Raw genomic sequence first — 23380 nt, 5'->3', positions numbered from 1 at the left:
TATGGTAGAGTGCGAAGGATAATAAAAATAAGATATAGGTTTTTTTTTTAATAAATTTCTCAAGATATCACAGTGATGCTGGATGGATAAAAGAATATGACGACATTGTGTTGTTTCTCCCTTTCGTCATTGTGAGGTGGACCATTAGGTGGAAAGAAACAAAGAAGTTAATAAAATATTCTATCTTTTTTTTTAAAAGAAAAATTAGGTATCTTCAAATGAAACACTTAAACGAATTGCTTAAATAAAGATACCCTTTGATCAGGACATTAGAAAATATTCTAAACATGCAAGTTGTGCATTAAACTCAAAACAAATCAAATTATAGTGTAGAGGTTAATCCCGTAGCGGTGCTAATGGAACATTAATAAATGATGACTATCTTATCTTTAATTTTCTCTCTTTTTTTTTTCTTCCTATACTAAGAATAAGAGGTAATAGTTTATAGAGTCCCATCATGAGATCAAGCATAAAAAATATATATATATATATAGGACCAAATGTACCTCACTGATCACATCTGATGCTCTTCACGTGAACTCTCTCTCTCTCTTTGAAGTGTTAACCATTAGAAAGGAGACAATAGTAGAAAGACATGAGGAAAGCTGAGAGGTCTTTTGCCCTTTACGTGGTCATGGGCTATGGCCATGGTTGAGAATTGAGATGGGATGGCTAACTCTATCAACATGGCATGTGATGGCCTCGTGTTATTCCATTACAAGGAGCAGGGTTACACTTTTTTTCTTGATCAGAGCGTAAGGCTGGGCCATGATCATCAAGTGCATGTGCATGCATGGGATGGGAAGTCGGGACTCGGGATGAGACCATGCATGCGTCTGTCCTCAGATACGTAGACACCCACATGTACTGCATACTCTACACGGATAACGAGGCAGAGATAGATGAACTTTGCTCACTAAAGACCAGAAAGATTAAGAGCACAACCATAATGCTCACATAAATTCAGATCTAGAGTAGAACTAATGGAACTTTTACATCTCTTGTAAGATGGTTAACAGTTACCTGCAATACCATATGATGACTGATGAGCTTGTTGATTTCTTCAGTAGTAGTTCTCAGATGGATGGAGCTTAATGGTTTGCAGGTTTTAGTCCAGTCTTCGCGAAATTAAGAAGCTGGAAAAGAACTTGCCAAGGTTGAGCTAAATCCCACATTTGATCAAGATTGAAAAGTCTACCAATGATTTGTAGCAGAGTAGCAGATGACTTCATTGATTCATCAGAATCCTAAGAAGTATCCTGCAGTCAACTGATCCACTGAAAGGTTCTCACAGAAGTAAAACTGTCAACAAAATCCACAAATGAAATGAGGAATTATGGAATCTACCTAATTTATTTCAAGATTAGAAAAGAAATCTATTAAAATCTTCACAGTTAAGGGGGAAAAAGAAAATCAGAGTTCCTTTTCTTGTGTAATTTTCTGATAGAATAATCGACTTAAGACTTACAGAACTATCATAAGAAAGTTTTTAACTTACAAAGAACCTTTGATGGGAACAGTGTGGCAAATTTACAATTAAAAAGTCAGTCATAGCTCATATTGGGAACTTTGACACAACAAACAAGTGATAATGAGATCCTTGAAATGTGTAAGTGAATAACTACAAAGAGCGCCAATATGCACATAGTATGTTTCATTGTACTGACTAAGTGAATAAATCAGACACTATGACACCTCTTTTGATCAGCAGAGAGGCTGTTGAACAAAGTCGTGAACAACCTGTTGATCTCAGCTCAACATGAGGCTGGCCCAATGACTAAACTGAATAAACACAAGATGGATCACGAAGCACAATATGTAAAGGCCCAACTTGCTCATCTTCAGCACGATTTAGACTATAAGAGGAGTTTGGCAACCATAACATTTGACATTATGGAAGGCATGTGCTCAAAACATCAGAATGCAGAGCATCAAGCATGTTAACTGTAAATCCAACTTTTAGACCACCAGTGGTCCACTGTAGCCATAATACTTTGGTCAGGATAATAGATAAAATGATCACAAAAGATAAGGAAGAAAATTCAACCTTAGGAAGAGGAATGCCAACTACTCACATATATTTGAAGAAATATAGAGCCAAAGAAAAGGAAAAAAGAAAGAAATAATGCGAACATTGGACAAACTAATTTGAGATGAATGACATCACTTCAGAAAGGAAAAGATGCACCTAAGGCTTACTTCCATTTAATTCCTCTGCATAACAGATATTCCAGGAAGAACCAAAACTGGTCATGACACCATGTTGTCTTACTCTAGTCATCATGGATACCGCAGCAGAGTTTAAAAGAATTTACTTGGATGTCTAACAAAAGTTAATACTAAACAACTAAATGGATGGTCGATAGCAGCTCATCCTTCTCTAGCCAGAGAATAATAAGGAAATTCCATTCAATTTGTGAACTTAAACCAGTGCAACAACAATGTGGTTAGGAAGTGCCACTCTGCGGTGATATTTTGTTATGCACTGTCACTGACTCTATTACATGTACTGCAAAGTGTACTTATAATTAGGATTATCATGTCATGGCTAAATCTATCCACCAAGACTCATCCTGATCTTGATGCCACATTTCTCCAACTATATGTTATGAACTCATGTGACAGTGTATGCCTAGAAACAATCATAGTAAAGACACCCCTAGAGTTGCGAACAACCCAAGCAAAGTTGATCTCAACTCAATTGGAAATGCCAATTCAGGTCATCAAGCTCAAAATCTGAACCTTTTCTTTTGAACTGCTTGACATCCTGAAAATTAAAGCATTCTGCTTGTATACTCATCCTGTAACTTTCTCTTCCTTTAAGGGATGCATTGCAATCACAGGACCAAGAAGCTCTCCATTTTAATCCCTCAATCTATACTTTTACACGCAATATCCTTTTTACAATAAATCCAAGCCATTAGGAGCAATCACACCATTTCCTCATTCAACATAGGAATTCGAGTGTACTAAAAACTCCATCGTTAATTTTCTAAGCGAACCTTGCTGTAATTCTAGCTAAAATGAGCAGTGTCATGAGTGCCAAAGATAAACTTAACAAACTATTAGTCATGATTTCTGGAAACGAAAAAAGAAGAAGCATTCTTTGGAGCGAAAGAGAACGATAAAAAGAGGGAAAGATTTAAAGTTTATCTCTTCGAAGGAATCACTAATCCGTCTAGAAACTAATGTCAATGTTGGGGAAGAACACCTCTGTGGGGGTGAATCATGAAACTCTGGCTTTCCTTTTAGGACTCCATCGCCGGCGAATTCGCCGCCGCCTTTGGGTGCATCAAAGGCTCAGCTTAAGCACCATAGTTTGTATGAAAGGGAGTCTATGTCCTAAGTCCAACGAAGAAGAAAAAAAATTAAAATTAATTAGAAAGGAAATAGCTATTTATTTGATGGGATTAGTAAAGTAATAGATAATTATTACCTACAACTTGTGCTGGTGCAGCTTACTTAAATTGCGCCAACGGTTCATATTACACTCCTTTCCTTGCGCTTAAAACCAAAGCGGCTTCCGTGTACTGCCTTACGTCGTCCTCTCCCTCTCTCCCTCTCTCTCCACCTACGAAGCGGCGCACTGTAGCTCGCTCTAGGGTTTCTTTATTCTCCTCAAAGGGGAAAAGAGAGTAAATCGCTTTCAAATTCGATCTCCTTTCCTCCCAATCTTGCAATCTTTCCTAACCTTAGGTAGGAAAAGAGGAAGGTAATCTCCCCCCTAGGGTTTCGGTTTCGATCTCCTTCAAGCCCTGAATCGAGAGGTAGGTTAACAGTTTGATCCTTTGCAGGCTTTCTGGTAGGTAGGAGAAAGGAAAAGGTTTAACATGGAGGGGTTTGCGGAGGATAACGAGAAGGCCGTTAATGGTTACGAGGAGGTAGAAGAGGAAGAAGAGGTGGAGGAGGAGGTGGAAGAGGAGGTGGAGGAGGAGGTGGAGGAGGAAGAGGAAGAGGAGGAGGAGGAGGGAGGAGGTGATGGTGATGGAGGAGAAAGGTGTGGGGACGAGGATAAGGGGATGGGAATAGATAACGTAGATAGTACCGGCGAGGAGATGAAGCAATCTGTTAGCGATTCGTCTTCTTCAGGGTTAGTAGTTTGGTCTTAGGGTTTGATGTAGATTTATTTAGTTGTTGATTGGTTTGATATGTTGGCCATATCAAATGGGGGAGACGATTTGGGGGAAAATGGAAGATGTTACCCTAATTCTTTCTTTTTCTTGTTTGGTAGAAAAATCTTTGTTGGAGGTGTTGCGTGGGACACAACTGAAGGTATGGCTGCTATTCCAGTTAATGTTTTGGTTGGCCTTTTATTTTTCTTTTGTAGGAATAAGAAGGTTTCTTTTATATATAACTTTTGATTTGTATAGTAGTAGGAACTGAATGGTGTACACTTATCATGCTTTACTATCACCTTTTTCTACTGTTCTTGGAGGTCCCCGTTAGCTGAATATGTTTGAATTTAATCATGGGAATTTGTTTTAGATTGCTGGGCATGATTAGTGCATAATTCTGTTCTCCGTTTGTTGCAATCATTGCAGACTCAACCTTTGAACTATGCACGTATCTTTTTTTACTTATATGCAATGTGTTATGTTAGTAACACGAGCTGTCCTTACATCAGTATGGTGTGGAACCTTTGTTGTTAGTGTTCTTCATCTAAAGACATAAGTTGCATATAAATCTTCTGTCTGGGTGAACTCACAGTTCTTGTTGGCTCCTGTGCGGGACAGCTCACATCTAGTCATCTTGAAACCATACTAGATATTTTGGTCGATGTATGTCAACCATAAGACAACCATGGCTGCATAAAGAACAATCATAATGATACTTTTGTTCCTGCAATAGTGAGATGATACCTGAAAATATTGGTCAACCTTTTAAGCCATGTTTCTCTTGTTAACATGAACAACTGAAGATTTAGGTCATCTTAACAGGAATCCATCGAGTTTGACCATATGCTTGACCATGCATCACACTATTGCATTTGTCGACTTCACGGGCAAAGCAGTACTGAAATGCTTCTCTAGATATAGCTTTTATTTTTCTATCTTTTAGTGTAATCAGCCATTAATCTTAGTATTCAACAAAATGGGAAACATATGGAGATGTATATACCTGTGCCTACATCTTAAATTGTCTAAAACTTGTATCTTTGCTTTCTATCTTTCCCTTTAACATTCAAACAGCAACAATGGACTATTTGTGGCAATATTCTATCTCCAAATGTGTTTCCTTTATTCAGATGATCGTATACCCTGAGAATTTCTATTGTGATTCTGATAACCACACCCAGTTGCATTGTTGAATCTATAGAAAAATAATCAAAATAGTTGTTGAGATAATAACTAAGGGTCCATAGCAACTTGGTTGCATCAAATGTCCCGATAATACAAAATTTTGCTAAATTAGTTACTTCTCCTTTAATATGCTGTACTAATGATCAACAAAATACGCATACAACAAAATACACATACATAGAGTGATGCAAGGGACCTAATTACTTGAGGATTAGATGGGAAAACCTGAACTGAGAAAACACAATTGGCTGGCTTAATTTTTTTTTAATTGTGATGTCCTGTGGTTGCAGATGCTTAAAGTAAAGATTTGCTAGTTACTAGTTTCTGTTTATGGCATAAGCTAAATGCAGAGAGCCAGATGTTATCCAGTAATTCTCCATGGCTAATATTGATGGGTATACCAGTTTGTTATGAGGTTGATGCAAGAGATTAAGTGGTCAAGGATTAGATGGGAAAAGTAAATTGAGTCGGGCATCAGCCCCTATACATGGTCTTACGACTTTATGAAGACCTGAGTTTTTGATAAATAGTTGACCGAGCATGGTCACTGCGACCCCCTTTGTGAGAAGGCACTCCTCTGAAATTAGGGGGCTATTTCGCCAAGTTTCCCTAGGTATTCTCTACCTATCCACCTGTGTCGGTTTTGGGTATAGGTACCCTTTTTTTGAAGGTTGTTCGAGCTTTTCCTAGGAGTATGGTATGGAAAACATGTTTGGGCTGGCGTAAGAGTTATTATTGGAAAAATTTGTAAATGTAAACTTTTTGCTAATTACTAGAAAATTGAGAGCTTCTTTTTATGACGTAAGATAAATACAGTGAGTTACATTCTATCATGTTCTTCTCCATGTTACTGTAAGGAGATTTATTGAAAATAATGAATTCAAATCTCACAAACTATGATTTACCGATTCTAGGATTCATTTTGGTTTTCACTTTAAATCTTCTTAAGCTTGTCTTTCGTCATTTGCCCTTTAAGTCTGGTAGCTACTTTTGGTCAGTTGGACTTATTCCACTGTATTGCCTTTTTTTTATGCTTTTGCTTCAGATACCTTCACCAAGCATTTTGAGAAGTATGGAGCAATCACTGACTCTGTGATTATGAAGGACAAACACACACATTTGCCACGGGGATTTGGATTTGTTACATTTGTTGATCCATCTGTTATTGACAAGATTTTGGAAGAAGAACATGTCATAGATGGAAGAACGGTAGGGCTGGTCTAATTTTTTTATCCCCGATACTTGTTGATGTAGGAATAATAACATCCTGGAATGCTATTTATTGCTGGCTTAATTCAGGTAGAAGTTAAGAGGACAGTCCCAAGAGAAGACATATCATCAAAAGCCGGCCCCAAGTCAAGGAAGATCTTCGTAGGGGGGATTGCCCCATCTCTAACAGAAGGTAGAACTTGCATTTTCTGGCCTCATGATGCACCCACTTCAATATACTGAATTTTAGAACTTCTCAGATGAGCTGAAGGAGCATTTTTCCTCCTATGGTGAGGTAGTTGAGCACCAGATAATGCTTGACCACAGCACTGGGCGGTCACGAGGCTTTGGCTTTGTTACTTTTGCAGATGAAGAGGCAGTTGAGAAAGTCATCTCAGAGGGTAGAATGCATGATCTTGGAGGGAAGCAGGTTAGTTGGTCTGAAGTACTTTTAACATATTGCCAATATTTTGTCATTGTTCTGGAGTATATGATTTGGGCTTAAAGTGGGTACTGCTTATGTGTTATTGTTAACATTTTCTTTCAACTGATGCTCTAGGAAGTGGAATTCTGGCTTGTTCCTTACCATGCCAGTCTGAACATTAGTTTGAGGCTTGCAGTATACATTGTACTAATACAGGTTTGAACAGTCAAGAATTGAGCATCGTGGAAAGAGAAAAAAAGAAAGGGGCCCTGGGTTGACATGATAAAACATAGGTTCAAGTTATAAATAAGCCACAGCTTAAACATGCATTCTAATCTTATGCCTGAACACTGCTTTTTGCATATAATTCAACTATTATAAAACCTGATCCCAGCAGCATTCTTATGCCTGAACAGTCAGTTTAGTTTCCTTGCAGCTCTAGGTTATATTGAATCCTTGCGGTAGAATGGTATAGTATTTCCTTTTCCCCCCTTCATATAATTAAAAGTATTGTCAGTATTCCAGTATGACTACACATCTTGTCCTTGTGAAACCATGGTGAAATGAGATGTGGAAGTTGTTCAATGCCATTCTCCCTTTTCTTGACCTGTCTTAATGAGTCTAGCTCATATCAGGGAAAATGGAAAGGGGAAGTTGTGACCCTTTATTTTACTATTTGGAATGTTTAAGATAATGCAGTAAATGTATTGTGGAATAGTAAGGTGTGCAATTTGAAATATTAAGAGTTCAATCCACTGATGCACTGCCTCAGTGGCAGAACACATGTTCACGCTCTGAGATTTCCGCTCTTGATGAGTTTGCTTTATTCTGTTGGTGTGTACGGATTGTGTGTGTGTATATAGTAGAGATCAATGTGGATTATAGATCTATGGAGAGAGATTTGTAACTACTAACTGGTCATTGCAGGTTGAAATCAAGAAAGCTGAACCAAAAAAACCTGGTGCAGATTCAGGTTTTAGTGGGAGGAATACTTATGGAACTGGTAGCTCCCGAGGAGCTTACAGAGGTGGCGCATATGGGTATGGAGGTGGAGGCAGTTATCGGTCTGGTGGAGGAGACTATTATGGTGGAAGTGCAGGCTATGGATATGGCAGAGGTTATGAATATGGCGCTGCTGGCTTTGTTGGAGGTTATGGCTCTGGTTTTGGAGGGAACATGTATGGAGGTGGTGGATATGGTGGATATGGTGGGGGCAGCGGTGTTGGTGGTGGTGCATATGGTGTCCCAGGTGGATATGGTGGAGCATATGGTAGTTATGGCGGTGGCCGGGGATATGGCAGCAGATACCATCCCTATGGAAAATGAGTGCCATATTCATTCATGCTGAAAGGATTTGTTGTTCAATGTACTACCGAGAATTTTTCCTGTTTTCAGTCAATTGGACCTTATTTCCACAGGAACATTAAAGCATCATTCCTAACTCTGCAGTACAACTGTTGCTTCTTTTATATGTTTTCAATATGATTTGTTTGGCAACTGTTATACTTGAATTTAGCTATATTTTATGCTGTGACAGGATGATTCAAGTTGCATAATGATGTGCCCACCTAAATAAGCATGCTGGCGTGCTGCTAGGTGATGTTGCATTCTAAGTTATCTGTGTTAATATATACATATACATATCAAAACTATTGTTTACATGAATTTTTCTTAAACATAAGTAACCGATAGGTTTCATTGAGTTAACAAAAGATAATAATTATTTTCCCTATTTACATGTTTTTGTTTTTGGTTAATGATATCTCTCCTTTTATCTATTTATTTGCAAAGATTCTTAATTTATAGTTGTCGAAGAGTAACTTAAGAATTATCCATTCTCAATGGATATATACACAAACATAAAATTTTTGAAGAGTATACATGCAAATAAGAAACTTGGGAGAGGTTTACATGTAAAAAAGAAAACCCAAAGAGACCTGTTATTCTTCATCAGACATAAATTTACAAAGAGAAAAAGGACTTGTGAATCCAAAAATAAGAAACAGTTTCCCTACACACCAACTCAAAGCACAACAAATCAGCAGAAAGAAAATCTGAAATCTAAAACTAGGACAAAGCAGAAAATTCTAACTCAGCAGCTCTAAGAGAGCACTTTATTGAAGCTTCTGAACCAACCCCCCCAAGCTCCAATAATACATCTAATGATCTCAAACAATATATACCTCAACATCCGCATCCTCATCTTGAAGCAATTATAGCCCACTTATTGGCACTCAAAGCTATCCACAGCCAAAATACTGGAGCCCTTTAACTAGGTGATGATACCCTGCCCGACTCCATCAGTAGGTATCACCTAAATCCTATGGATTTATTAGAAGAATTGACAACATTAATCTAAGGCCACTCAGGTCATTATGCACTACCCTCGGATCGTGTCTCAAATCCAAGTGAAAACCCATGCTCACTCATGCTTCCTGTTGGCAAACTTCTTAGTCTCTGCCAAAACTGCCTACTCCTGCCAATCATCAAAGGGCCAGAACTAGAGTGCCTATGAGAAGAACTAGTTTCATCGCCACTAAATAGTGGCGATGTACCGAACATATCAGATAACAACACTCTCTCTGCATCTAGACCCATTCTATTGTGAATCGCCTTGGCATGAGCTGAAAACTCCTCCTGCCTTTCAGATCCTCTACACTCATTATACTCACTGCATACTAATTTTAAGGCTTGAACTACTTCTCCCATAAAAGGACGGTGTGAGACTTCAGGCTGCACACACATTGATGCAATCGCTGCTACTTTTGCCACATTGTCAAATGAAATGTTTGCTCCAAGAGCTGGATCAATTATTTCCTCTAAACCATCTATGCTTGTGAGAAGCGGGCGAGCCCATGTGACCAGATTTTCTTGCCCTGGGGGTTGCGACATATCCACTGGCTTCCTTCCGGTGAGGAGCTCAAGAAGTACGACACCGTAGCTGTAAACATCGCTCTTGACAAGAAGATGCCCAGTCATTGCATATTCAGGCGCCACATAACTGAAATAAATATACCAAAGTAGATTAGCATCTCAAGCACTTCAGGGTACAGAGTAGTTATATTAAAGAAGATAACATGATGCGAAATTAATACCCAAAAGTTCCCATGACACGGGTGGAGATATGCTGATTCCCTTCATCCATAGCTGTTCTTGCCAGGCCAAAATCAGAAACTTTTGGTGTAAAATCATGCTCCAATAAGATATTGCTAGATTTGAAATCCCGATGTATTACACTAGGGCTTGAGTCCTCATGCAGATAGGCAAGTCCTCGTGCAGCACCAAATGCAATCTTCATACGGGCATTCCAGTCAAGAGGAGCAGTCTCCTTATCCACTCCTGGGGAGACATCACAGTTAAGACATTGCAGTGAACAATGCCAGTTCAGTTGATGAATGATATATCGTGCTATTGAGGCTAATTATTTAAGGTAGGTCAGTTAATTTGACTTTAACCAGTCAACTCATTGTAACTTATTAGGCTCTACAAATTCAAATAAAAAACCACCAAATCACCAGGATAATGCAGAAACTTTATGTTGATTAGCAAACTAGACTATTCGACCAGGAAAAGGAATTTATGTTAATCAAGTTGGACAACTGTCAACTTATTTGTCAGTTTGTTATCAATTATTTTCTCAAAATATTTGTTACTAGATTAGTCATGAACAATAGAGAAGATACTGATATATCAGAAACCACCTTATTATGTAATAAAGCAGGAACATGGACAAATAGCTGAGCAGTCTTGCTCTATTCCTTACCATGCAAGTGGGATTCCACACTGCCGTTTGGAATGAGCTCATAAATTAGGCAGCGAGCATGCTCCTCTGCGCAAATACCGATCAACTTGACCAAATTCCGGTGATGCAAGCGACTTAGCATTTCGACCTCTGCCAAGAATTCCCGCTCACCCTGGTAATCATATCTCTTAAGGACCTTTATTGCTACAGTGGTTCCATCTTCAAGTGTGCCTCTATAGACACATCCAAAACCACCTTCTCCAAGTATTCTTGAATCATCAAATCTGTTTGTAGCTCTTTGGAGCTCAGCTAGTCTAAAAGTTTTTGCTTGCCCTGTATATGTTGCAATACTGGAGCTGAAGGAACCTGATGCTGAAATATGTTGGGCACCGAACATCATATGATTTTGTTAGAGATATACTTTCCAAAAGCAAACTACAGAAAAATGGATGCAAGTACCATTATTGTTTATATCACTAAAGTAGGAAGTATTTTTACAAGAAAGAAACAGACATAATTCTGATATTTCTTATTCTTCTTTTATCCAATATCTAATGAGGCTCTGGTACAAATGGTTGTCCAATCCGTTAGGATCAATCTAGGATAGAAAGGACATAAGTAACATCGAAAGAAATTTCATAGGATTTCAAATCTTTGCACATATCTAAAGAGGCTTAGATAAGATTTTTTTTTCTTCTATTGTGAATGATTGTCACAGATAGCAAGGATAGTACGGAAGAATGTAGAGGACTCAAATGACACGAAAGCTTCCATAGCACCAAACATAGCTCTCAATAGGAATGCTTGGCTAGTAAGGAGTCACTGTGTAAATCAAATACAGCTGGCAAAGTGCTTGATTGTTATGCTTAGGTGATATTTTTCTTACAGATGTTGAGCTCCTCCTGAGTTCAAAATACTGCATTAGAAGATGATAAACAGCACATGTGGGTTCTTCACAAGAATCAAAGGTTTACAAGTAATTTTAAGTTTTTAATACCCAAATCGCTCAAAGAAGAATCATGTTACATTCTGTTAAGTGAAAATTTAATTCAAATGATTTTTCCATCTTCCTTCATGCAACATATGTGTCAGATTTATTGTACCTGATGACTTTGCAAACTTTGGTAGAAGAATATGTGGAAATCTCTCAGGCAGATCGATATTATTTCTTCGTTTTAATAACAGCAACAATGCAACTCCAGTGCATAAAATGAATGCTATAGTAGATGACAGGACTATAATAGCAATCAAGCTGCCACTGACTTTTCTTTTTAGCCTTCCAACATCAACCCCAAGAGGTTTCATAGTCCTTGCATTATTGTTGTTACCAAATGGCCCGTCGTCAACATTAATATTCACTGGTACCGCAGGAGGAGATGAAGGAAGCCCTGCACAAAATATAAGAAAAAAAATGTAGAGGAAAGTTCCCACTCCCAGGCAAATAACCATTCTGTCAAACTTACACAAAAGAACCCCATGTTCAATTGTCTATATAGCACAGACAGAAGTAACTGCGATTCCTAGTTTCCTACACCACTGATGGATTACGTAGTGTTATTGCATAAAATACAAGTGAATCAACTGCATAATAACTGTTTATTCCATAAAAGGCATTCTTTTACGGTTCAAAACTTCAAATCATCCATCAACTCGAGGGAAGAATTGTATTGCAGAAAGAGTAGTAAAGAATTTTGATTGCACTAGCTAGTAGCCTAGCACTCTAGGATATATGTGACCAAGCGCAAGAAAGTGAAACAAGATTACTAACCTGGATACAGAACATATAGAACATCATAGTCTCCAAAAAGCGATTTTTTTATGGCAACTTGCTTATGCCAGAAACTTTCATATGTTGAAAAAGCTGTAGCATTGTCAAATTTTTCTTGAAGTGGTACCAGATCGATAAGAATAACCGTCTTCTCAGGCTGTTCACTACCAACATTCGCCCCCATCACACGAACCTGTCTTGGCTTCATATTAACTCCAGATGCAATTTCTTGGGCAAAGCCAGAGACCAAGGGAAAGAATGTGTATATTGCAACATTTAAACGAATTCCAACTTTGATTGGTAATACACAGATACAAAGTGATCCTGCAGGGGGGTCTGTTAGAGGCTCCGTACATGTTAATGATCTACAATCTGCATACGAGCAAAACTTGGATGTTAATTTTCATGCAAGATTAGAATGTAAAAATCTTATAATATGCTAAGCAAGATGGTGAAATTTTAATGCCAGAATCATAACAGAATGACTGGCATATCCATTAAAGCGTATCTGTACCCAAATTAGGAGGTGGAGGTGGTAATGACCAAACAGGTGGAGCCAATGGCGCCCTTGGCTTTGTAGAAACAGACCCTGACGGAGAAATAATAGGAGATTGATCAGTCCCTGCGCATAAATATACCCAGAAACAAGAATTACCTTGAGAAGTTTAAAAGAATAAGGAAAAGCAAACAGAAAAGCCTAGAAAGCTACATTCATTTGAGCTAGATGGAATTTGCGATGATTTTGAAGATGGAGATTGAACAGGCGAGGGTGAAGGCCCTGCAAAATGAATATGTCTAAAATTGAGTGATATTATCAACCTTTTAACTTTCAGTTGTCAAAATATTTGGTACCTTGATCATGTGATAGAGGAGCATGATGTCTTCCCTTATGAGATATCACGGGACCTTACAGTTATGAATATACAAAATTGTGTCGTCAGTACTGAATATTAACAAGCACTTATCTGATTAAAATTTCCAAATAATCCAACCTGGAAGATGTGATGGCGGATGAGATGGAGCTAACACAGGTCTTGCTTCTCTTTTCTTTGTCCTATGGTGGGTTTGAACTTTAGGCGCAGTTGCGGGGCCAAGAGATATTCCTACTGATGGAGATTCGACATTTGAAGTCAAAGGAGCTGCCGCAGTTGTATCTGGGGGCAATTCAGTTTTATGTGGAACAGGGCTTATCATAGGGGAAGACCCTGACAACAATGCTAGTCATAAATATGTATCTTCACATTTAAGTAGACATAACTAAAAACAAACCTGAGTTACCTTTTGTTGAAGACTTGTTTGTCGGGGTCCTTGGGGATATATGCCTGCTCGTGTCCTCTGGGGGTGAAGCAACAGGAATGCCATAATTTCCATGTTTGAAACTAGGAGAAGCACTCATTGGAGACAGCGAAGGTCCTGAACATTATATGAGCAAGATCGTTAAGAAGATCAGAGCTCTGGAAAACAGAAGTAGAAGAACATGTGTTAAACAAGAGATTGTAAGGCATGAAAAAGTTACTCTTGTTATCATCATGGTAATCTGTTGCACGTGGAACAGGTGATCTTGATGGAGTTATTCTCCCAATAATTGGCAGTGCGCTGGGTGGGTTAACAAAATTTCTTGGAGAATCTGCTGAGGAAGAAACAATAGGAAATGAGAAATATTATAGGATATCTTCGCAAGTAAATGTTTACATAAGCTGTTGCTAGTTGATCATTTACCTGGAGCATGTGGCAGTACGACAGGAGAAATTCTTGTAGGTGCACTCAAACGTGTGTCACCTTTTTGTGGAGGGGACGTATAAGATGGAGAAAGGTTGTGAGCTGCATTCCAAATAAAATTCCCACTATTAGTATCCCAACAACTAGTCTTTCTTAGTTATTAATATGGCAAGATGATTTACCTGAACCAATGGGCCTATTCGGTTGTCTATTTATAGAGGGAGATATCACTCTTGGAAGAGAAGGTTGCACAGCTGGTGTTCCTGCATAGATACTGGGCGACATGGCCTTGAAAGCAGGTGGCGATACAAGTGGAGGATGTGAACCAGGGCCTGGTAACATATACAAGCATGATAACTTATCAAATGATGCTGAGAATTGAAATGCCTATCCAATCTATGATTGCATTACAGCTACCTTTAAGGAGAGCTGCTGGACTAGGTGAAGATATTGTTGGTGTATTTACGTGATCAGGCAGAGAACCAGTAGATAAAGCAGGAGATGGAGCTAAATCAAGCCCTGCAAGAGAGAGAGAGAGGCACTAAGAACATAAATAAAACCCGAGCATACTCATGCTATTGCCACATATATCTCCTCCCTAATTAGAGTTCATGAACCCTTCCAGTCTGATAGAGGTAGGTAACCCTTCTTGGTTTTTTCCAGACATAATTTAGGGTGATAATGACTGCAAGAAGTTTTTGTCCTTCTCTACTTGGATTAAGCAGTATGAAAAAGAATGTCAAACATTCAACAAATGCAATCTCTTGAGGAACTAATAAATTCTCAATAAGTGTCATCTGAATCTTCTTCGTCCACATTTCACAATGCTGGTCCGTGGCTGAAGCATGACACATTTCCGATGAGGAGGTCATACACTGACTGAAGGCAATTGTTTAGAGCATGATACTAATTCACATAAAACAAACATTTTGTTTTTTGTTCTTCTTTTTTTTTTTGGCGTAACTTCTTCAACAATATATGAGAGATTTGTCTGATTGAAGTACTGATGGATTGTTGTAAACTGAGATCTGAGAATTGCGAATCTAGCCACAGCCAAAATTTCCTCTAAAATTTCACATTATCTCTCGGACTAACACTACTATAAACCCTAATTTCCAAATGCATCATAAGCCAGAGTTAAATAAAGTAAATACCAAAATCACAGTAGAAAAAAGCACCAATGCCGGAAGCTTGTTACCTCTGGATCCATGAGGGTGAAGAAGAACATGTACGCAAGAAAGAAGCAACCCAAGAACAATCCTCTCTTGCCGATCCACCATGATGCTTCCCCTTTATAAGCACAAATCTGACAACTAACAGCCCACAGGGCACTGAAACCTTCTCTTACAGAGCAAACCCCTCACCTTGCACCACACTTGAGAACCAAGAAAAGGGGTGAAACCGAGCGACCCATGTGGAATAAGGCATTGGCGGTGCCAAAGGAGACAAATTTAACCAAAGCCCATATTGGAGAGATGAATGCATGTGTCAGAAAACACCATGAGAGTACAGATATCAGAAGAAAGGAGGGAGCTTTGGCTTAAAAACTCAAATGTGGGCTCTTAGATGTGGGAGAAAAGATTGTATCTTTTTGCTAGAAATTGCAAATTGCAATCAAGACGGATGGTTCTTCCTCTCATAGCAGCTAGGACTACCCAAAAAAGGGATGAAATGGATGAGAAGCAAAGGAAGATGTAAGTAGTGTGGTTACTTACTCTTCCTTGGGCAAGCAGGAAGAGAGGGAGGAAAAAGATTCTGAGATAACACATAAGATTTTATACAAGGCCTTGGGGAGTTTTGTTAAGTAGCAATCCTCATTAGATTCTTTGTTTGCATCTGTAGGACTACTGTCACTCAGGACAAGTAGTAGTAGTCAAATAGAGGTGTCAAAAATTATAGGGGATAAATTATAATGGCTTTAGATTTGGGAAATTGGATCATTATTTTAAGCTTGCCATGTTTGACAGACTGGTCATGAGTGTGCAAACTGTGGATTATTGTAAGCTTTCTGGTTGATTACTTTTGGACGGTTGTCTGGAGCAGGAAGCATCACTTCAATTAGTGACACACTAGTTACTACCCTTCTTGTCTCTAAGCTCCCACATTTACTGACTTACCATTTTTAGCACCCAATTTTGAGTGCATGCTACATTTTCATTTGCTTCTATTTTAAGTAATGTTCATCTGTCTCCGGGTTCATATAAAATATTATTGATAACTAGGATTTCATATATCCATGGGTTGCAATGTTACCCTACCCAAGTAAGAAATTCTAATCAGCAGCATCAAGCTTCAAACAAAGTATCATCAGTTTATAGGGTTGAATACATTTTATCCTTTTGTACTTTAGCTTTTATACTTATTTTTGCATCACTTATCTCTTTGTACTAATAATTAGAGTACAATTAATGGTGACGTTAACATAATATTTGAAATTACTAAGTATCCCGTTATTTGTATTAGATAATAATATATTAGCGGAGAAGGATTATTGTTTAAACAACAACACCCTTCAATTTTTCTTTTAACAATTGATTAGAGCTAGGTTTTAATTTATTCCTTAGTTTACATGTGATAATAGAAAGAAAAATAGCTAATCGATTTAGATGAAAATTCTAATAATTTCATTTTTAATTATAAGCGTAGAAAGTTGAGTGATATAAAAAAAAGTATTAGGGTAAAAAGAGACATTTAACCCTAATTTGTAGTCTATATTAACTATTAAGCCAAGCATTGGTTTCTATTATCAATCACATCTCTATGGGGTGAGGTTGCAATATCACCATCCCACTTATCTGACAACTAAGTTTTCTCACTGTCAGGCTTAAACTTCAGACCAAGTAGCAATCAGACATTGTCCTGCAAGCAAAATAACAAATGAGAGTTGGCATCAGGAAGACACCATAAAATATATAATTGTACATATCTATGATATGTACCAGTTCATACTCCTAGTATATTTAGCTCATTCAAATGGCAATTTTGGGCTTGGAGGAGTTCTCATTTCAAAAACTAAGCAACATACGCTGTCGGCAGGTGAAACTGGAGGGCATGAGTTTAATAGGTAGGAAAAATAAATTTTTGCTAGTAAAAGGACATTACTAGATGTCCACCTACTCTAGATTGTGTCAAAATATTTTCCACCTTTTGTTCCCAGACAATGTGTCTCCTGGTCCCCCCACTAGAACTGAGTAGATGCCAAGGTATCTAAAGAGCTTGCTTGAGTTGCAAAATTACTAAAATCTAGATGCTTTGGATTGTCATCTATGTCAAAGTATAGAGGACTAAATTACATCTCCATGAAGCTTCACTTAGTACATCACTAATTCTATAAGCAGTGTGGTTTTGATCTTAAGTAGCTTCTTTTCTCCTCCTGGAAGAGGTGCTTGCCTAACTTTAGCATGTGTATTTGGGAATGAGATGCTTACATTGGAAAGGCACTATCAGAGTAACATGCACCTACTCCATGATTACTAGAATCTGAGAGCTTGTGTGGTATTTTTGTCTGAAAAGCCATGCAGTCCTCTACTGTACTGTTATAAAGTTAAAAAGGACTCACTGCATGTGGTCTGGCCCATATCTTTTGCACTGTACTGCCAATCCTTTCACTCCCATGTCTATCTCAACTTAGGACTTCTACATCCACTCCCCTCAAAAAAAAACTTAGGACTTCTACTTTGTCTATGTTTCTTGCTAATTAATTGCAGCCAAACATTTGATTGATGAACTACTGTTCAATGGAAGAAGATTAATGGAGTTGGATTTGCAAATGGACCACCAAAAAAGGAGGGGGGATGCCCTGCAACCTGGCAGCCATGTGCAAATGCATCTCTTTTCTTCTTTGGCTCTTTTGCCATGAGAGCTTGATTTCTTTTGGTGAAATAAAAAATAAAAAATTTTGGGGACAAAAGAATGTGCTCATAAGTCATACCCCCCCCTAATCTATTGCTCATATCTCAAAGCCTTCCATGACCTCTCTCTCAAGGCATCTCCCATATATATGTCATACATGGCATTGTACTATTTGCAACAACTACACAAGAATAATTGCTCCTCCATTTAGGGAGGGGAGCAGCCAAAGAAGTGGCTTCTTTTTCTTCAGGAAAATGCCAGTCAAAAGCCGACTCTTCAAAGGGAAAGCAACTCATCATTCATATGTAACCTTTCTAGGGCCCAAGAGACGACTGGAACTTTGAATGGGGGTGATACCTATGGATCATCTACCTTAAACCTTTCTTTCATATGCTCATTTGCAATGAGATGCTAATCTTCTCCCAGAGTAAAGGGGGAATGATCAAACTCTCATTTGTACTACTATTACTACTACTACTACAACAACTTATGCATGGGCAGATGGACTTGGCCATAATTAGGAGTGGTGCCTATCTTGCTTTAAATTCTGAGTCATTTATTAACTGAACAACTTCTTCAACTTGAGCTGCATCCATAGTCTATGCCAAGTGCCATCCGGTAACAATGACATTGACCTACCTCTCAACAAATCTGAAGATAAACTCCTTGTTGCTTTGAATCAACTCCTTGCATAAGTTGGATGTTAGAACCCAGCTATCAAGCTAGGTTCCTGAACCATGCAAAACATGGGTTCTTTTGTAACCCAATGGGGAGGAGGGCCTGGTCCATGATGGCATGCCCAGAGATGGACCTTCCTAAGGCCGAAGTAACTCATTAACTCAAGCCAGAACTATCAAGCCCAACAAACATTGACCCTTTTTCTTTTCTTTTTTTTTTTGTGCCAATAATAAGTTGTCTAACGTGGATCTAAGGATGTCAAAATAAACGAAGAAATCCAAATCCTAAGTTGCAATTCTACTACCGAAGAAGGTTTTCAGGCTACTGGTTGAGGCAGAGCAAAATTATGGATAAAAAGGCTTGGATAGCTCACGAAAGAAATCGGCAAATTGGCAACTTGGGACTTACAACCAATCTAGAGAGATATCTATCATATATCAACATGATTCACCTATTGGCAACTTGGCAGAAGAGGCTTTCTCCGGCGTTGCTCGCATGTCCATATCCACCAGCTTCACGAGAAACCCTTTTAATCCATCCATATATATCCCCACATCCTCATTATTAAACACTATTATACAATAAGTCTTTTTTTTTTAAAAAAAATTTCTAATCATATCGGTTTAACTGGAACATTATAAAACACCACCATAGTGACAAAAGAATCTTAGAATTTTATTTATTTTTTTGTGAAAAATATAATATACTAGGGGATATTAGTATCAGTATTTAAAGTTGGGGAATTAGCTTTGGTATTTATATTAGTCTTAAGTCCAAATTGAAATCCCTGTGGTTGTTGGGATTCTCTGGCGCGCCTTGAAAAGGTGCAATTGACTACTGCTACTGCATATCCTGCGCACCTCGATGGCATACCCGTTAATATTACTTAATCCTCCGTCCTTTCAAGTCAATTTCCCTCTCCGTTTCCTTTGTCCTTATTCCAATCTGCCGCAGGGGGCAGTACTGTACACTCCAAAGTGGCCTTATTTTTGGGGTTTAAGGTCTTATTGCAGAAAACCTCATCTTGTTATGATATTTATTGCAAAACTAACGCCTTTTCTTTTCAGGGTAGGTAAGGCTTGTTGTAATAAAGGCAAAGGTTTGGTAGTGTTTTGCAAAAGTCTACTAATCCCACAAGAGAATAAAGGAAATTAAACAGGTGTAACACTTCTTTTTTTTGAAACAAGGAAAATATAAATTCTTTTTCCTGTTCCTTACGCCAAACTAAAAAGTCTAGTGCCGAAAAGGACAAAAATACCCCCATCTACATAAGACAAAAAGAAGTAAACCTCTCTCTCTCTCCCTCTACATCAGTATCCCATCCAACTCCAGCCCCACCCCACAAAGCACACGTGCCACCCACGCGTCCTCGTCCTCCTCCTCGCCGGCCGCGGCGCAGCCGGCCCACGGCCAGCTCAGCGGATCCGGGGCGTGCCACGCGGAGGACCGGTCGGTGGGGCCGCCGACGAGGTATGGAACCACGGGGACGCCACGGGTGTCGACCGACGCCATGACGGTGGAGGCAGAGCCGGAGAAGGAGGGCCCGCAGCTCTCCTCGTTGCCATTGATGGTCACGAACTGCGTCTCCTGGCGGTAGTTGGAAGCCGGCGACGAGTACGAGGAGGAAGACGACTCGACCTCTTGCTCGAGCCACATCATGACCTCGGATAAGGTATGCTCTCCAATCTCTAGCTTATCCTCCTCTTCCTCCTCGGATAAGTCACTCATCCTCGCTATTTTACGGATAACTTCGCCTTCTTCGCTTTCGCATTCCTTCCTCTTCGACTTATCCTCCTCTTCCATTTTATACGCGAGCGAGAGAGAAGGAATAGGACCGGGCTTTATATAAGAGGAGGGATTGGGGTTTGTGGGGGGGGGGGGGGTGGGGAGCCTAAAAGGTAAGTATGGGATGACACGTAGGACGAGGAGCGGTTGAGCTGGCATGATGCGGAGCCAAAATTGAGTACCAAAGACCACATATTTTATTAATATGCGAGATGATCTATCACCGTCCACGTATGCCCTGGGTGGCAATCTCGAGGAGGGCGGGTAAGTGGGTTTCGAGGGAAGGAAGCGGACAATAATGGCGGGAGTACGTATGGCAACTGAGAGGAGCAGCGAGGGCATAAATCGTTACGAAGGCTTCCGTTTCGTTTCTGGGGGGATATCTTTTAGCATCCCGAGAGAGAGAGAGAGAGGCTCTACTGGAGATTTACCTTTTTAGCCCTGGTTCACTCCAGTTTCCAGTTTCCAGTTTCCAGTAGTAGTGTTCTCGTATTCCAGCAAGTGCTCGCTTTCCCTTTTGGGTTTTGCCCAAGTTGGACCCTTCGATCCGGTGACTTGTAGCCCAAGACTGCGCATTTTTAACCATCTGTTTTGGGCTCCATCCCACTCATCGAGAAAAACAAAGATACGTAAAATAGAGAGTGGTAAAAGGATAAAGCGAAGGAAGACGCACGGCAATGTTTCCAGGGGTAGGAAGGTAATATCGACAAGGGGTTGCCTAAAGGAGCGGCCTCGGTATCTGTCTCGGATAGCGGGTCCGTAATATCGTCGTTTAGTGCCAACGTGGCTGCTCCTCGTTCCCACGTGGCACCTCGGGTACCTACGCCTGTACGGCTTCACGGGGGTGGGGGCAGCCGGCGTGCATGAATTGGGTTGGACGACTTCGCTCCATCCAGCAGCAGGTAACGCCACGTAATGAGTTTGTTTGAGTACGGTGGAGCAGTTGGCATCCAATCATGGGTTGCCAAGTAAATATGCAGACTATAACAAGTTCCTAGACGTCAAAACATCCGGATGAATTCTCCGTCAAGTTTCAAAGGTATTTCCAAGAGATGATGGAAAAAAGAAAGTTGATGGCATTTACTTCTGGAATATTATTGGGGGGAAGGGGTAATTAAGGAAGTCCAGACCACACTGCTTAGCTGTATAGATTCTTCACTAATGGGCGTCTCAGTTCTCGTTCAAAGACAACCAAGAACAGCTAATGACTTTGTTGCCTTGAATTCTACTCCCTTTCTCTTGGAGTCCTCTTCATTAACCACTCGACCCATCCTTAATCTTCTCCGGTACATTAACTTCTGTGCATACCTCTCTATTTGTCACCTTCACCACTTTGCTGGATCTAGAGAGAGCTTAAACAATCTCCCAACTCCACTTCTTTAATTCCAAATTACCATCTTTCTACGGCCAGCAATATGACAACAGCAACATTTTGTTTTGAAATAAATTAATATATATTCTTCGTTTTCTCTCCCAAGGCACCTCCAAAACTATTTATATCATATAAATACCAACACAGAATACAAAAAAGAAAGAAATATCATCCTTCTAGTATCCACTATTATTACACAAATCTTACATCAATCCCACATGAAATAAACATAAATATATGGAATGCACCTTAATTCTATGACAATGGAAAGTGGAAACATAACACCAATCCCAAATTATATTAACTAAAATTAACGAAAAGACTATAAGACCCTTCCTTTTTACCATCAAGTTCTCATGCAACTTTACACACCTCATAGTTTACAGAGTCCATTTCCAGATCTTGACTCGAAGTTTGACTTTGCAAACGGCGTCCGGCGTAGCGGCGGCGACCGCCGTCTTCCCTTTCGGGACAGCGACTTGGATCCCATCACACCGAACCCTAATTCCAACCTTCTTAGTCTTTAACTTCCCAATCTTTACCCCAGCCTTCGTCTCTAGATCTATCTCCAGCTTCAAGTTACTACTCTTCTTCAGATCCGCCGCCGCCGAGGAGTCTACGCTCTCGCCGGTAGCTCTCACCGTCGTCTTGAGCAGGGTCGTGTTCTTCGCTTCGTGTACGAACGCCGGGAACGATCCGTCGCCGATTCCAACCCCACCGCTGGTGGAGACGGCGATCGATGTCGGATCGTAGAGAAAGACGATCTTGCTGTTAGGGTTCCGCGCGGTGACGGAGATGTCGAGGGAGGAGGTGAGGAGGTTGCCGGTGGTGGAGACGTTGAAGGCGGACAGGCGGAGGGAGGATACGGAGAAGGTGGGGCGGTGGGGGCGGTAGATCAAGTAGAGGACGCCGGCGGCAATGGCCGCGAGGAAGACGAGCGCGACGATGATGAGGATTAGCCAGAGGAGGATAGAGCAGCAGAGTCCCCGGCGGCTCCGGCGAGACTTCGGCGGCTGAGGACGGTAAGCAGGGCGTTGAAACGACTGCGCCTTCGTCGCCGGGAAGGAGGCCGCGCCGTTGACGGCTCGCGGTGGGGCGGGGTTGGGCTTGGAGGCAGGGTAGACTCTATCAGCCATTGCCGCCGCCGCCGCCGCCTCCGAAGCTTAAGCGCTAGGGATAATAGGGTATGGTGAGGGAAGGGGAAGAAGAAGCGAGAGATCTATAGTGGAGGGGAGAAGCGAGAAGAGGAGGGGGAAAGGAACGCTTCACCTTATTGAGATGGTTGCGCTCCACCTAACACTAATCGTTCCAATTAAATGAATTAAGTGGGACTAATCGGATAGGAATTAGAGATCACTAAAGAAACTTTTTTCATTTATTTATGATAATTCGCAAGTCTACATTGTAGTTGGTACATTTAATTCGAAACTAGTCTTATAAAATCAACAGCTCAATTATTGGCTGCTAATGAAAGCAACTTGTAGAAAGTTAATATGGTTTGATTGATATTTGATACTTGTATTACTACATC

At 40.0% G+C, this 23380-nt stretch overlaps 4 protein-coding genes and 1 long non-coding RNA gene across 9 annotated transcripts; 1 reads left to right on the top strand and 4 right to left on the bottom strand.

Annotated features, from left to right (window-relative positions):
- Positions 1 to 470: 470 nt before the first annotated feature.
- LOC140792777 (uncharacterized) lies at positions 471 to 3347 on the bottom strand. The gene is made up of 3 exons (XR_012109814.1): positions 3212 to 3347; positions 1024 to 1302; positions 471 to 876 (listed from the first exon to the last, which is right to left on the bottom strand). It is a non-coding gene; the product is annotated as an uncharacterized lncRNA (long non-coding RNA).
- Positions 3348 to 3537: 190 nt separating this feature from the next.
- Positions 3538 to 8444, top strand: LOC140791955 (heterogeneous nuclear ribonucleoprotein 1-like). Of its 2 annotated transcripts, none has more exons than XM_073142688.1 (7): positions 3538 to 3712; positions 3795 to 4090; positions 4232 to 4272; positions 6346 to 6509; positions 6600 to 6702; positions 6770 to 6939; positions 7861 to 8444. In XM_073142688.1, the coding sequence occupies exons 2-7, from the start codon at positions 3831 to 3833 to the stop codon at positions 8257 to 8259; spliced, it is 1137 nt and encodes a 378-aa protein (XP_072998789.1). In that variant the 5' UTR covers positions 3538 to 3712; positions 3795 to 3830; the 3' UTR covers positions 8260 to 8444. The 2 variants fall into 2 exon arrangements, with proteins under 2 accessions (XP_072998789.1, XP_072998790.1); XM_073142689.1 differs by having other exon boundaries at positions 3543 to 3696.
- Positions 8445 to 8847: 403 nt separating this feature from the next.
- LOC140792669 (receptor-like serine/threonine-protein kinase ALE2) lies at positions 8848 to 16104 on the bottom strand. Of its 4 annotated transcripts, none has more exons than XM_073143792.1 (15): positions 15361 to 16104; positions 14580 to 14681; positions 14345 to 14494; positions 14163 to 14264; positions 13960 to 14070; positions 13722 to 13856; positions 13436 to 13648; positions 13296 to 13349; positions 13153 to 13221; positions 12958 to 13065; positions 12444 to 12815; positions 11779 to 12063; positions 10697 to 11047; positions 10029 to 10272; positions 8848 to 9934 (listed from the first exon to the last, which is right to left on the bottom strand). In XM_073143792.1, the coding sequence occupies exons 1-15, from the start codon at positions 15440 to 15442 to the stop codon at positions 9307 to 9309; spliced, it is 3006 nt and encodes a 1001-aa protein (XP_072999893.1). In that variant the 5' UTR covers positions 15443 to 16104; the 3' UTR covers positions 8848 to 9306. The 4 variants fall into 4 exon arrangements, with proteins under 4 accessions (XP_072999893.1, XP_072999896.1, XP_072999892.1 ...); XM_073143795.1 differs by having other exon boundaries at positions 12958 to 13032; XM_073143791.1 differs by having other exon boundaries at positions 13960 to 14073; positions 15361 to 16008.
- A 3852-nt stretch (positions 16105 to 19956) lies between these two features.
- On the bottom strand, positions 19957 to 20490 carry LOC140792810 (uncharacterized). Its single transcript, XM_073144016.1, has one exon. It carries the CDS (start codon positions 20418 to 20420, stop codon positions 19998 to 20000), a length of 423 nt encoding a protein of 140 aa, XP_073000117.1. The 5' UTR covers positions 20421 to 20490; the 3' UTR covers positions 19957 to 19997.
- A 1739-nt stretch (positions 20491 to 22229) lies between these two features.
- On the bottom strand, positions 22230 to 22985 carry LOC140792109 (NDR1/HIN1-like protein 6). Its single transcript, XM_073142946.1, has one exon. The coding sequence runs from the start codon at positions 22983 to 22985 to the stop codon at positions 22230 to 22232; it is 756 nt and encodes a 251-aa protein (XP_072999047.1).
- Positions 22986 to 23380: the final 395 nt, after the last annotated feature.

This window comes from Typha latifolia, chromosome 7, assembly GCF_019914945.1.
Source record: "Typha latifolia isolate L0001 chromosome 7, TyphaL0001v2, whole genome shotgun sequence".
NCBI lineage: Eukaryota > Viridiplantae > Streptophyta > Magnoliopsida > Poales > Typhaceae > Typha > Typha latifolia.
This window is presented reverse-complemented; position numbering and strand designations above follow the sequence as displayed.